The sequence below is a fragment of the Notechis scutatus genome, chromosome 1 (assembly GCF_049901735.1).
Source record: "Notechis scutatus isolate UNSWTSFEM ecotype Mainland chromosome 1, rNotScu1.2, whole genome shotgun sequence".
In the NCBI taxonomy this organism is placed as follows: Eukaryota; Metazoa; Chordata; class Lepidosauria; order Squamata; family Elapidae; genus Notechis; species Notechis scutatus.
This window is the reverse complement of record NC_142009.1, coordinates 2,740,972-2,753,901: the sequence shown is the minus strand read 5'-3', so window position 1 is coordinate 2,753,901 and position 12,930 is coordinate 2,740,972. Positions and strand designations below refer to the sequence as shown.

The following is a 12,930-nucleotide window of genomic DNA, read 5'->3' as shown; positions in this document are numbered from 1 at the left end:
TGATATTCTGGGCAGTTTTAATGATTCTCTGCAGAGCCTTTTTGTCCACTGCAGAGCTGCTCCCATCCTATGCAAGGATGTCGTAGGTCAGGACACTCCCAATGGTGCTGCAGTAGCAGGACAGAAGGAGATGCTGAGATAGATTTATCTCCCTGAGCATTCTCAGAAAGTACAGCCTCTTCTTCTGGGCCTTCTTCACGAGCATGTTTGCATTCATAGTCCATGAGAGGTCCTCCGAGATATAGAAGTGCCCAGAAATTTAAAACTACCCAACCCTTTCCACCTCCTCGCCATTTATGTAAAATGGTCAATGTACCATCTCTCTTCCTCCTGAAATCGATTATAGGGGTTTTTTTTTGGTATTAAGTGTGAGGTTATTTTTTTTACACCCACGGTGTCAGCCCTTGTCCTTCCTTTCTATAAGCAGACCAGTCCACCAGTCTTCGAGTTGCCAAGGTTGGAGGCCCCGGCCTTCATCCTTCTGTTGGCACCTGCCCAACCGTCACCTTGGTATTCTTATTGGGGGTGGTGGTGGTCAGCCAGATGTTTAGACTGTATCTGGTGTTTTTATCCTACTACCCTCCAAGGGCAAGCCGCTAGAATACAACCTGACAGCAAATCTCTCTCCCTATGAGCCCTGATGATGTTACCTAGTTGGGTCATGAAACGTCTGCAAGAAAAGCACCAAGGCCCCTCCCTGAAGTGTAGAAGGAAGTAGGGTTTATAGAGAGGAGGAGGAGGAGGAGGAACAATGTGGGGTCCTTGTTGCTCTTCTGGTGGCTTTCTTGCAGACATTTCATGACCCAACTAGGGAATATCATCAGTGCTGGGAGGAGGAGGAGGAGGAGGAGGAGGAGGAGGAAGAGGAAGAGGAGGAGAAGACAGCAATTTTCTATTGTAATCTTTAATTGCAGGTTGTGGGTTGTTTTGTGTACCCCACCCCCTTTATCACACTGTCTTCATATTTCAAATCTTTCTTCCTTGTCAGCTAACGCCCGAAACTCTTGGGAAAGGAACCAAGTACGTAAATCAACCCGAGATCCGCCTGAAAGCAGCTACTTCCACACCGTAGAAAAGCAAAGGTTGCTTCTTACGTTAGACGGGAAAAAAATAAAGTCCCTTTTTTTGATTCATCATCTTCTCCACGTCATTCCTGGTTTCGCAATAATGACTGAGAGGTGCAGGAACTGTAAACACAATGCTGGCAGCCACATTGTCTAAAATGCTATTTCTCAACTTTAGCAGCTTTTAAGAAGGGTGGGCTTCAACTCCCAGAATTCCCCAGCCAGCCATGCATGGCTGGCTGGGGAATTCTGGGAATTGAAGCCCACCCTTCTTAAAAGTTGCTAAAGTTGAGAAATTATTGGTCTAGGTAAGGAGCTGAAATGTTCTTACTCCACCAAACAATCTGCCGGGGCTACAATTCCCAGCATTTGGAATAACGAGACTTGGAAGGGAACGTGGAGGTCTTCTAGTCCAACCCCTGGCTCAGGCCAGTAACCTATAATCTGTCCCAAAGGTGCTTTTTCAAGAGGCAAAAATGGCCTTTTGTTTTTTTCTTCGAAGGTGTTTGGCTTCTCATCCAAGCTGTGACCGGATGGCGGGGAAGGATTTCTACTCCTTGCATAAAGACAGCTGGTCCTTTGCATCCTTTTTAAGAGAGTCCTTGAGGCCACTTGGAGGTTTGTCTTGTGTCTTCAGGGTCACCTGAGTTTGCAAAATGGTTCCTGTAGTCTGCAATTTTTCCCCCCTCTGGAAATCCATTCCTATGGATTGGATTGCCAGAGGATTTGTTCCTATGAATGGTGTGGGAGTAGGAATGGGTTTCGGAGGGGGGGGGATCGCAGACCACAGGAACCATTTGCAAACTCAGGTGACCCCGAGGATACAGATGAACCTCCAAGTGGCCTCAACGACCCTCTAAAAAGGATGCAAATGACCAGCTGTGTCTGCAAGGAGTGTAAATCCTTCCCTTCCCCACCATCTAGTCAGAGCTGAAGAAGCTTCTTAGAGGAGAAGCAAAACATCTTCAAAGAAAAAACAGAAAGTCCAGTTTGCCTCTTGAAAAAAAGCTCTTTAGGATAACTACAACCTGGATGACAGAAAGTCTCCATAGACAAAACAGCAAAGGGTATATAAATATACATTATTACTATAATCCCTAGCGAACACCATAAATGTCCGATTTATATGGATAAAATTGACCACTTTTGTTCTTCCCTTATTCAACAGAACTGTGATGACTCGTGACGTGACACAAAAGCAACAAAGTCACAAAAATAGGTAAAGTCCCTTTAATTCCTCCAACTTGGCCCCCAATGTCCAGTTACCATCGGCTGGAGAAGAAGAAAAAAAACCTCCCCCAATAACAGTTTTTAAAGGGAAGAAATTCCATCCGAACCCAAAGTACATATAAATTATAAATAAAAAACCAACATAAACCATTAATGAGACAGGGAAGGATAAGGAACTGCAGACTTCCAAAATATAACAAAACACACACAGTTGGGAGGAGGCCAGAACCCAGATAAACAAAAATAATTCACGCTCTGCTTCCAGCAAGGTGCTGTGCGCAAACACCCTTTTTAAATCCTGTTTTCCCAGCTGCAGCTAATGAAGGGAATCAGGGCCCTTTCCTCTCCCGTAAGCCATGTTGCTCCCTTCTCCGTTTCTCCCTGCGTGTCCTAGGATGAAGAAAGGGTGAGCCTGGGCCTTCCTCTGAATGCCCAGCCGGATTGTGCCCTTCCCCAGTTTCCTCCACAGCCACCGGAGCCACACTCCCACTCCCTGTCAGCTGCTCAACCTCCCCCTCGGAATCAGATTCCAACAGGGACCCTTTGTGGTGAGATGGGCAACAAATAAATAAATATCAGTAATAATAATCTCAAAAGACTAGAAATTTAAAACAACGACATCATCCAGCCTCCATATTCAGAGGGTGCCTGATAGGAATGGAATGGGCCAACTCAATCCCATTTAACAATTTAAAATGAATTTTAAAAAATTACTTTTAACATTTTGTCGTTCCCATCTCACTTCTCTCCCTCCTTTTGCCTCCGTCCTTGAATGGTTCTATTCTATCAACTTCCTTGATGTGGGTAATCCTCAACTTACAACAGTTCATCTAGCGACCAACCAAAGTTACAACGGCGCTGAAAGAAAGGGACCGTTTTCCCACTTAATGACCGTTGCAGCTGTTCCGTGGTCACAGTCTGGATGCTTGGCAACGGGGCTCATATTTATGACGGTCACAGAATCCTGGAGTGTTCTAAGTTTGCTCGCTAAATGGATGGTTGTAAGACGAGGACTGCCTGAACTCAAGGAAGGGGAGACAAAATTGCCGTTCCGAGCAGCAGCGGTACCTTGTCCCAAAAGAAGAGGTAGGACTGGCTGAACTCAAACTCCTCAATGTTCAATTTCTTCATGAGTGGCAGGCGCATCACATTTAAGCAGGAGAAGATCCAACAGCGTCCTGAAGACCAGAAGGGGGAAAAGAGAGAGAGACGGAACAAGGCAGAAGGTTTAAACTCCCAGGGGGAAAAAAAAGAACAGAGTCCCAAAGGTGCATTTTTTTTTCTTTTCAAAAGACAATTTTGACTTTCTCGGCTTTTTGCTTTGAAAACGTTTCGCTTCTCATTCACAGGCTGCTTTCTTCAGAGAAAGAAAGAGAGAGAGAGAAACAGAGGGGGGAGAGGAAGGAAGGAATAAAGAACGACAAACAGAGAGGGGAGAGAGAAAGGAAAACAGAAAAAAGAGAAAGAGAGACAGGGAGAGGAGAGGAGAGGAAAGAGAAGAGGAAACAAAGGGAGACAGGGAAGAGAAAGAAAGAAAGAAGAAAGAGAAAAAGACAGGAGACAGGCAGAAGAGAGGAGAGGAAAGGAAAGAAAACAGAAAGACAACAGAAAGAAAGAAAGAAAGAAAGAAAGAAAGAAAGAAAGAAAGAAAGAAAGAAAGAAAGAAAGAAAGAAAGAAAGAAAGAAAGAAAGAGAAAAAAGAAAGAAAGAAAGAAAGAAAGAAAGAAAGAAAGAAAGAAAAACCAAATACAGACTGGGAGAGGAGAGGAAAGGAAGAGAAAAAAAAAAGGGAGACAGGGACAGTGAAAGAAAGAAAGAAAGAAAGAAAGAAAGAAAGAAAGAAAGAAAGAAAGAAAGAAAGAAAGAAAGAAAGAAAGAAAGAAAGAAAGAAAGAAAGAAAGAAAGAAAGAAAGAAAGAAAACCAAATACAGACTGGGAGAGGAGAGGAAAGGAAGAGAAAAAAACAAAGGGAGACAGGGACAGTGAAAGAAAGAAAGAAAGAAAGAAAGAAAGAAAGAAAGAAAGAAAGAAAGAAAGAAAGAAAGAAAGAAAGAAAGAAAGAAAGAAAGAAAGAAAGAAAGAAAAAGAAAGAAAGAAAGAAAGAAAGAAAGAAAGAAAGAAAGAAAGAAAAAAGAAAGAAAGAAAGAAAGAAAGAAAGAAAGAAAGAAAGAAAATACAGACTGGGAGAGGAGAGGAAAGGAAAGGAAGAGAAAAAAACAAATGGAGACAGGGACAGTGAAAGAAAGAAAGAAAGAAAGAAAGAAAGAAAGAAAGAAAGAAAGAAAGAAAGAAAGAAAGAAAGAAAGAAAGAAAGAAAGAAAATAAGACTGGGAGAGGAGAGAAAAGGAAAGGAAGAGAAAAAAACAAAGGGAGACAGGGACAGTGAAAGAAAGAAAGAAAGAAAGAAAGAAAGAAAGAAAGAAAGAAAGAAAGAAAGAAAGAAAGAAAGAAAGAAAGAAAGAAAGAAAGAAAGAAAGAAAGAAAAAAAAATAAGACTGGGAGAGGAGAGAAAAGGAAAGGAAGAGAAAAAAACAAAGGGAGACAGGGACAGTGAAAGAAAGAAAAAAAGAAGAAAGAAAGAAAAGAGAAAAGGAAACCACCTCAGGTGTCCAGGGACCTCGTTTCCCCTCAGGCCGGTTGCCCAAAACAGCATTTGAAGCCCCTCCTCCCAAAGCTTCCCAACTGACAAACCCCCCCATCTTAGCCGGACGCCTTCGACTTACGCCATTCGTTTAGTGACCGTTCAAAGTTACAATGGCCCCGAAAAGAGTGGCTTAGGACCGCTTTGCACACCCACGGCCGACCGCATCCCCCAGGGTCACGGGATCAAAACTGCCAGCTTGGCAGCTGATTCACATTTATGACGGTCACAGCTCCCCGGGGAGGGTCATGGGATCCCCTTTGGGTCACCTTTTGACGAGCAACACTGATGGGGGAGCCGGATTCACTTAAGAACCGCGTGACCGACTTAACCACACAGGTCCTAGGATGAGGCCAAACTCCCTTGCCTCACTTAGCAACCGGAAATTCCGGGCTCGGTTTGCGGTCATAAGTCGAGGACCTTTCGTGAGGGTTTTTTTTAAAACCTTCAAAACTTGGCTGTGTTCCCCAGCCTGGGGCACTGAATGAGTCAAGGGCCCTGTTGTTTTTTTAATAACTGTTTATTGGCTAATTATCTCAGCTGCTGCATATATTCACCTTGGATATTTTTTAATTTGTTTAAATGTATTTAATTGTTTTAATATGCTTAGAACTTTGTATTTAATTGTTTTAATATGCTTAGAGCTTTGTCAGCAGGCCAGAGTCGCTGGAATAAGATGGGTGGCTATAAAAATGGAATAAATAAAAATAAAGGCTTTTTTGGGGGGCTGGAACGGTAGCCTGAGATGGTTACGATCCAGGGGAAAAAAAGAGCCAACAGGTAGAGGCAGGTCTGAGCAGGTTTATAAAAATATTTTTTAAAAAATTATAGCTAGTCCTCGACTTACATTTTGTTTGGCAACCGTCCAAAGTTACAATGGCCCTGAAAAAAAAACTGGCTTGAGACCATTTTTTTTTGTGAGGGATCTCGGAGTCTTAGTGGACAACCAGCTAAATAGGAGCCAATGTTGTGCAACAGCAGCCAAAAAAGCCAATGCAATCCTAAATTGCATTAACAGAGGGATACAACTGAGATCAAGGGAAGTACTAATACCACTCTATGAAGCCTTAGTAAGGCCACACCTAGAGTCCTGCATCCAGTTTTGGTCACCACACTATAAAACAGATGATGAGGAGACTAAAACATACGATGAAGAGTTGCTGGAACTGGGCCTGGCTAGTCTAGGGAAGAGAAGGACCAGGGGAGGCAGGAGAGCATCTTCCAATATTTGAGGGGCTGCCCCAGAGAGGAGAAAAGAGGTCACGCTATTCTCCAAAGCAACCGAAGGCCAGACAAGGAATAATGGATGGAAACTGATCCAAGGAGAGATTCAACCTGGAAATAAGGAGGAATTTTCTGACAGGGAGAACAATCAACCCATGGAACAAAAGCTGCCTTCAGAAGTTGTGGGAGCTTCATCCCTGGAGGCTTCCAAGAAGAGACCGGACTGCCTTCTGTCAGAAATGGTGTAGGGTCTCTTGCCTGGGTGGGGGGTTGGACTGGATGACCTACAAGGTCCCTTCCGACTCTGATTATCTGTTATCTCTGTTTATTCACACTTAGTGACTCTCTGATCCCCTGATCAAAATCAGAACACTTGGGCAACTGGTTCATATTTATGACGGTCACAGTGTCCCGGGGTCATGGGATCTTTCCCAGAAGCCAGATTCACTTAACAACCGTGGGACTAACTTAACCGCTGCAGCGATTCAACTGGACAACCGGGTCAAAGAAAGGTGGAAAAAAATGGGGCGGGACTTGCTTTAATGATGGTCTCGCTTAGCAACGGAACTTTCTGTGGCTCAATTCCTCATTTTTTAAAAGTAAAAGGTTCCCCTTACACCTACGTGCTAGTCATTTCCGGCTCTAGGGGGCAGCGCTCAGGTCCGTTGCAAAGCCAAAGAGCCAGCGCTGTCCGAAGACGTCTCCGTGGTCCTGTGGCCGGCATGACTAAACACCTTCAAAGGCACACGGGACGCTGTCCTCTTCCCACCAAAGGGGTCCCTATTTTTCTACTCGCATTTTTTTTTTTACATGCTTTCGAACGGCTAGGTTGGCAGAAGCGGCTTGGACAAGGAACGGGAGCTCGCTCCGCGACGCAGCGCTAGGGATTCGAACCGCCAAACGGCCAACCTTTCTGACCGACAAGCTCAGTGTCTTAGCCACTGAGCCACTGCGTCCCTTCATCCTCTTTTAACGACCCCCCATAATCCCTTGCAGGGAATGGAGCTAGCAGAGTAATTTCCTGGCTGGATGCCTTTCCCTGTTGCCAATACGGAGTTTTGTTCAGCATTGGGCCCAGAGAGAGAAATATCTGTCTCGACACCTAGGATCGAACTCACAGCCTCCCGATTGGGACGTGAGAGCTCCGCCTCTAGGCCACCGCACCGCTCCCTTTCTGGGGCTCAAGGGTGGTCACAAATCGAGGACTAGGCTTTCGATGCGGACAGCGGTTTACCTGAATTCTTCTGGTTGGTGATCGGCTTCCCTTCGGCCGGCACCGCGTGCTGGAAGACCTGCAGGGTGCTTTGGAGAATGTCCCGGTCGAGGCTTCCGTCCAGGAAATCCGTTGACGTAGCCACATTCTGGGCTAGGCGATAGCGAGGTTCTCCTTTCAAGGCTTTGAGGAACGCCCCGGATTTCTTCAAGCTTAACCCTGTTATAATTGAAAAGAAATAAAGGAGGAACATACAATAATAAGAGTTTTGAAGGGACCTCAGAGGTCTTCTAGTCCAACCAAGCAGGAGACCCGGCCTATACCATTCCAGACAAATGGCCGTCCAGCCTCTTCATAAAAACTACCAGTGATGGAGAAGGAAGGGAGGGCGGGAAGGAAGATCAGAATAACCGAATTGGAAGGAATCTTAGAGGTCTTCTAGACCAGTCCCCTGCTGAAGCAGAAGAACCTATACCATTCCAATCTCTTCTTAAAAGCCTTCAGTGTTAGAGCATTTACAACTTCTAGTGGCCAGCTGTTCCACTGGTTAATTGTCCTCACTATTAGGAAGTTTCTCCTTAATTCCCACTTGCTTCTTAATTAGTTTCCATCCGTTGTTCCTTATCCTGCCTTCAGTGGCTTTGGAGAATAGCTTGACCCCCTCTTCTTTGGGGGCAGCCCCTCAGATATTGGAATGTTGCTATCATGTCACCCCTAATTCTTCTTTTCTCTAGACTAGACTAACCCAACCTCCAGCGATGGAGCACCCACAACTTCTGATGGCGAGCAGTTCCACTGGTTAATTGTTTTCACTATCAGGATGTTTCTCCTGAATTCCAAGTGGCTTCTCTCCTTGCTCAGTTTCCATCCATTGTTCCTCGTCCTGCCGCTCACGATATGGATGCAGTATTCCAGGTGTGTTCCAACAGTGCTTTTTCCAAGAGGCAGCTGGGCTTTCTCAGATTTTCCAAGCAAAAGTCCAGTTGCCTCTTGGAAAAAACACCTTTGGGACAACCATGACCTGGATGACTAGAGAATCATCCAGCAACAATGATGATTAGGGGACTGGAGGCTAAAACTTATGAAGAATGGGTTGCAGGAACTGGGTATGTCTTAAGTTTAATGCAAAGAAGAACATGACAGCAGTGTTCCAGTATCTGAGGGGCTGCCCTCAAAGAAGAGGGAGTCAAGCTATGCTCCAAAGCACCTGAAGGCAGGATAAGGAACAATGGATGGAAACTAAATCAGGAGAGAAGCAACTGGGAATTAAGGAGAAACTTCCTAATAGTGAGGACAATTAACCAGTGGTTTGCCAATTGCACCTGGGCAGACAGGATGTCACTCCAGAGGGTTAATGTCATTGCCCAGAGGATCATTGGTTGCCCTCTCCCCTCTTTGGAAGAGCTTTATAGCTCCCGCTGCCTTAAGAAGGTTCAAAACATCCTTAAAGATCCATCTCATCCTGGGCACCCCCCCCCCTTTTTTTTGAACTATTACCATCTGGCAGACGGTACAGGACAATAATAAAAACAAGGACAAATAGGCTGAAAAACAGCTTCTATTCCAGGGCAGTAGCTCTTTTGAATTCTACTGTATAGCGCAATATGAATGCAATATCAGGGGTTCTCCATTCAATTGTATAGAATGTGAAGGAGGTGTGTTTGTGTTTTATTTTCATGGTCATGATGCGCACTGAAGATGGTGTTTCATTTCATAGTAGGACGTGCAATGACAGTAAGGTAAACTAAACTAAATTAAACTAATCTTCGTAGACATATTGCAAGTGGGGTCTTACTAAAGCTTTGTAAAGTTGTATTAGAATTTCTTGCAATCCTGATTCTCTCTCTATTAATGCAAAGATAAGCCACGTGAGGACAAAGCCACGTTTTGGAAAAAATATTCCCGATCTTGAGATGGCTCGTCGATTGCTTGCTCACAGAGAGGAAATGCCCTCTGAGGTATCGTAACAAAAGACTTTTTGCAAGCCGGTTGAGACATTTAATTTGGTTGTGGGCGAGAGTTTAACGTATAGCGGTTGGGGCTCAAATGTGGTTTTTATGTGGCTGCACCTTCCAGCTGCCCACGTTTATTCTGCTTTCAGGATTTGCTTCTGCTGCTTGCTGGATCGCCTTACGTGTCACTTTTGTGCAGCCTTTTTAAAAAGCAGGAAAAATAACAAGGACAAAGTGCAACCCTAAATATTTATCCACCTCTCCGACTGACAGGGCTGTCCCTCTTTACCGTGACCAATTGGTACAGCAAAAATGAAACCAACCCAAAAAGCGGCACTGATGATGTTACCTAGTTTGGGTCATGAAATGTCTGCCAAGAAAACCACAACGCTCAGAGAGCCCCAAAGACGGGGACACACACACACACAAACACACACACACAAGTTCTAGCCTGAGCAACAAATATTCTCTTTTCATTGGAATGGGGGAAAAACACATCGCAAACTGTAAAATATATACACGGAAAAAGCATGGGGGTATCGTTTTTAAAAGCCACCCGTCAAACTGAATACTCTGAAAACGAATTGCCAAAGTCAAGAGTGGCACATTTTTATTTTTCTCCCCCAAATTCCTGGGAGGGGAGGGATGGGTCCCAAGAGGAGAATAAAAGAATGAATTTATGGAATTTAATAAGTTTTTTTTTTCATTCTCATTCTTTTGGGGGAACAATTTCACAGCCACAGAAATTGGAGGATAATGAAGATGTCACATACACCGTCCATTGTAAATTTATGGACAGGTAACTCCTTGACTTATGATCACGACTGAGCCCAAATTTATGTCATTGAGCGAGGCACTTGTTAAGCTCCATTTTATGACTTTTCGTGCCGCCGTTGTTAAGTGAATCCCTGCAGTTGTTAAGTTAGTCACTCAGTTGTTAAGTAAATCTGCCTTCCCTCCCTCGATTTTGGCTGATCAAAAGGTTGCAAAAGGAGATCACGGGACACTGCGACCATCGTAAATACGAGTCGGTGGTCAAGTGTCTGAATTTTGATGCCGCGACCATGGTCAAAATGATGGGGGGGAATGGTTGCATGTCACTTTTTTTTCCAGTGCCATTGTGACTTTGGTCCCTCAACAAGTGAGTCGAGCACTGCCTGTCTTGTACATTTATATATATATATATATATATAATATATTTTTCTTCAATTGGCATCCATAGGGTCCCAATTTTGGGGTGGCATCCCACTGTGTCAACCCACCCCCTCCTCAAATTACCTCCATATGGCTGCCCCCCCCCCCAAAAAAAACCCCACCCTAAATCTAGGGGTTTGTTTGCTTTAAATTATTATTATTTTAAAATCTGGTTGCTTTAAATTGGGGAGGGGCTTCCACTCCCAGAATTCTTTGCTGGCTGGGGAATTCTGGGAGTTGAAGTCCTTCCCCTCCCCCCCCCATTTTAAATCACTGATTTAAATTTAAATGAATGAAAAGTCAAATTTGGAGCAGATGGAAGATTTAGGCTTTGCTTTTTTTGGGGGGGGGTCTATTTTTAGGAGCCCCCCCCCGGTGTTATCCCAAAGCGGGCTACAGGCAGAAAGCACTCTGCACGTGCTCAGAGGCACGCTCGTCGTTCGTGTTTCCCCCCTCCCGCACCCCGTCCCGAGGGGAGCCCTCGTCCCCCACCGGCTCCCGGGCCACCGGCCGTCTCCATAGCAACCCCGGGCTCGCGCCCCCTCCCTCCGCCGTCCCCATGGCAACGCACCTGAGACACACATCGCGAACCCTCCAGGCACAACCGCCGCCGCCTCGCTACCAAACCAGCCGGGCGCCGGAAGCGGCACTTTATAGCCTCGGAAACAGGAAGTGGCCCTGCGACGGGGGCGGCGGTGGTCAATCCTGGCTGCGCGGCGCGCTCCGGCTTCGCGCTGGAGGGAGGGAGGGAGGGAGGGAGGGGAAAGGGCGGGGCTGCTCTTAAAGGGCCCGCGCGCGATTTTCTCCAGGGCGGGGGACGCGCGGGGCGGGGGGGGGGTGGACAGGGAAGGGTTGGGGTGCTGGCTAGCAAAAGCAAGAGGGAAGGAGGGAAGGAGGGGTGGGGGGGAAAGGGCTCTGCCCAGGGGGACCCGCTTGGTGAATCTGGGCCAGGCCCTCTCAAGCCAGCCTACCTCGCAGGGTTGCTGGTGAGCAGATCTAAAAGGGGTTCCTAAGGATGTCTGTCAGTCTCTCTACCTCTATCTATCCATTATCTATCCATCATTATTTATCATCTATTCATTATCTGTCTATCTCTACCATCTGTCTGTCTGTCTGTCTGTCAATCATGTACCCATCTCTCTCTCTCTCTCTCTCTCTCTCATCTATCTATATTTACCCATTATCTATCCATCATTATCATCAATCCATTATCTATATTTCTATCTATCATGTACCCATATCTATTTATCTATATCTATCTCTACCCATTACCCATCATCTATTTATCTATCATCTATCCATTATCTCTACCCTCTATCAATCATGTACCCATATATATCTATATCTATATCTGTCTGTCTATCTATCTATCTATCTATCTATCTATCTATCTATCTATCTATCTATCTATCTATCATGTATCCATATCTATCTATCTACCTCTATTTACCCATTATCGATCATTTATCATCTATCCATTATCTATATCTTGATCTATCATGTACCCATATCTATTTATCTATATCTATCTATCTTTACCCATTATCGATCATCTATTCATCCATCATCTATCCATTATCTATCTCTACCGTCTGTCTGTCTATCATCTATGTATCATGTACATCTATCCATCTAACTATCTATCTATTCATTATCTATCCATTATCTGTCTACCCTCTATCTGTCTGTTTGTCTACCTATCTACCTACCTACCTACCTATCGGTCTCCCACCTTTATTATTTTTACAAATAATACAAGGTGGTGAACATACCTAATCCTCGTCCCTCCTCCTGTTTTACCCAGCACAACAACCCTGTGAGGTGGGCTGGGCTGGGCAAGGGGGACCAGCGCAAAGTCACCAGCTAGCTTAACAATTTCCTGCTTGCAAAAGAATTTCTGTTCCCAATCCATGATCCTTTGTCAAGGGCTTGCCTCCCTACATCAATTTGAGAGCTTCAGAAAAGAAATTAAAAACAAAAAACAAAATATATGCACTACCTGACTGTTGTTACATCCTCTAACCCCCACTCCTTTAATTTCAAACTATTCACTATTGACCTCACCCCATTCCTAAGAGGTCTATAAGGGGCGTGCATAAGTGCACCATCGTGCCTACCATCCCTGTCCTATTGTCCCCATTTATTCATACCTATTTCCTGTATTCTTACGTTTATACTTCTACCTATTTTCTTGTAAGCATTTGACAAATCAAATCAAACAAACAAATAAATATAAAATTAAATTTTAAAAAATGCATGCGCACAAGAAAGACGGTTTTGAAAAGGCTGCTCAGGAAGTCACTTATTCATTCGGTGTATTTTGGGCTTTAAATCGTCTACTTAAGTGGCTTCCCAGCCCATTTTTCAAAACCATTTTCCCAAAATGGTTTGATTCCCGAAGACGTGAAGTGT

General features: G+C 44.7%; 1 protein-coding gene across 1 annotated transcript in view; it reads right to left on the bottom strand.

The window, feature by feature from the left end:
* BLMH (bleomycin hydrolase) overlaps nucleotides 1-11,141 on the bottom strand; it is a 39,090-nt gene extending 27,949 nt beyond the window's left edge. The window contains exons 1-3 of the mRNA XM_087955845.1: nucleotides 11,090-11,141; nucleotides 7,394-7,591; nucleotides 3,363-3,472 (exon numbers count right to left, since the gene is read on the bottom strand). Coding sequence (XP_087811971.1) covers nucleotides 3,363-3,472; nucleotides 7,394-7,591; nucleotides 11,090-11,102 — 321 coding nt within the window. The 5' untranslated portion in view covers nucleotides 11,103-11,141. The remainder of the gene's footprint in view (nucleotides 1-3,362; nucleotides 3,473-7,393; nucleotides 7,592-11,089) is intronic.
* Nucleotides 11,142-12,930: the final 1,789 nt, after the last annotated feature.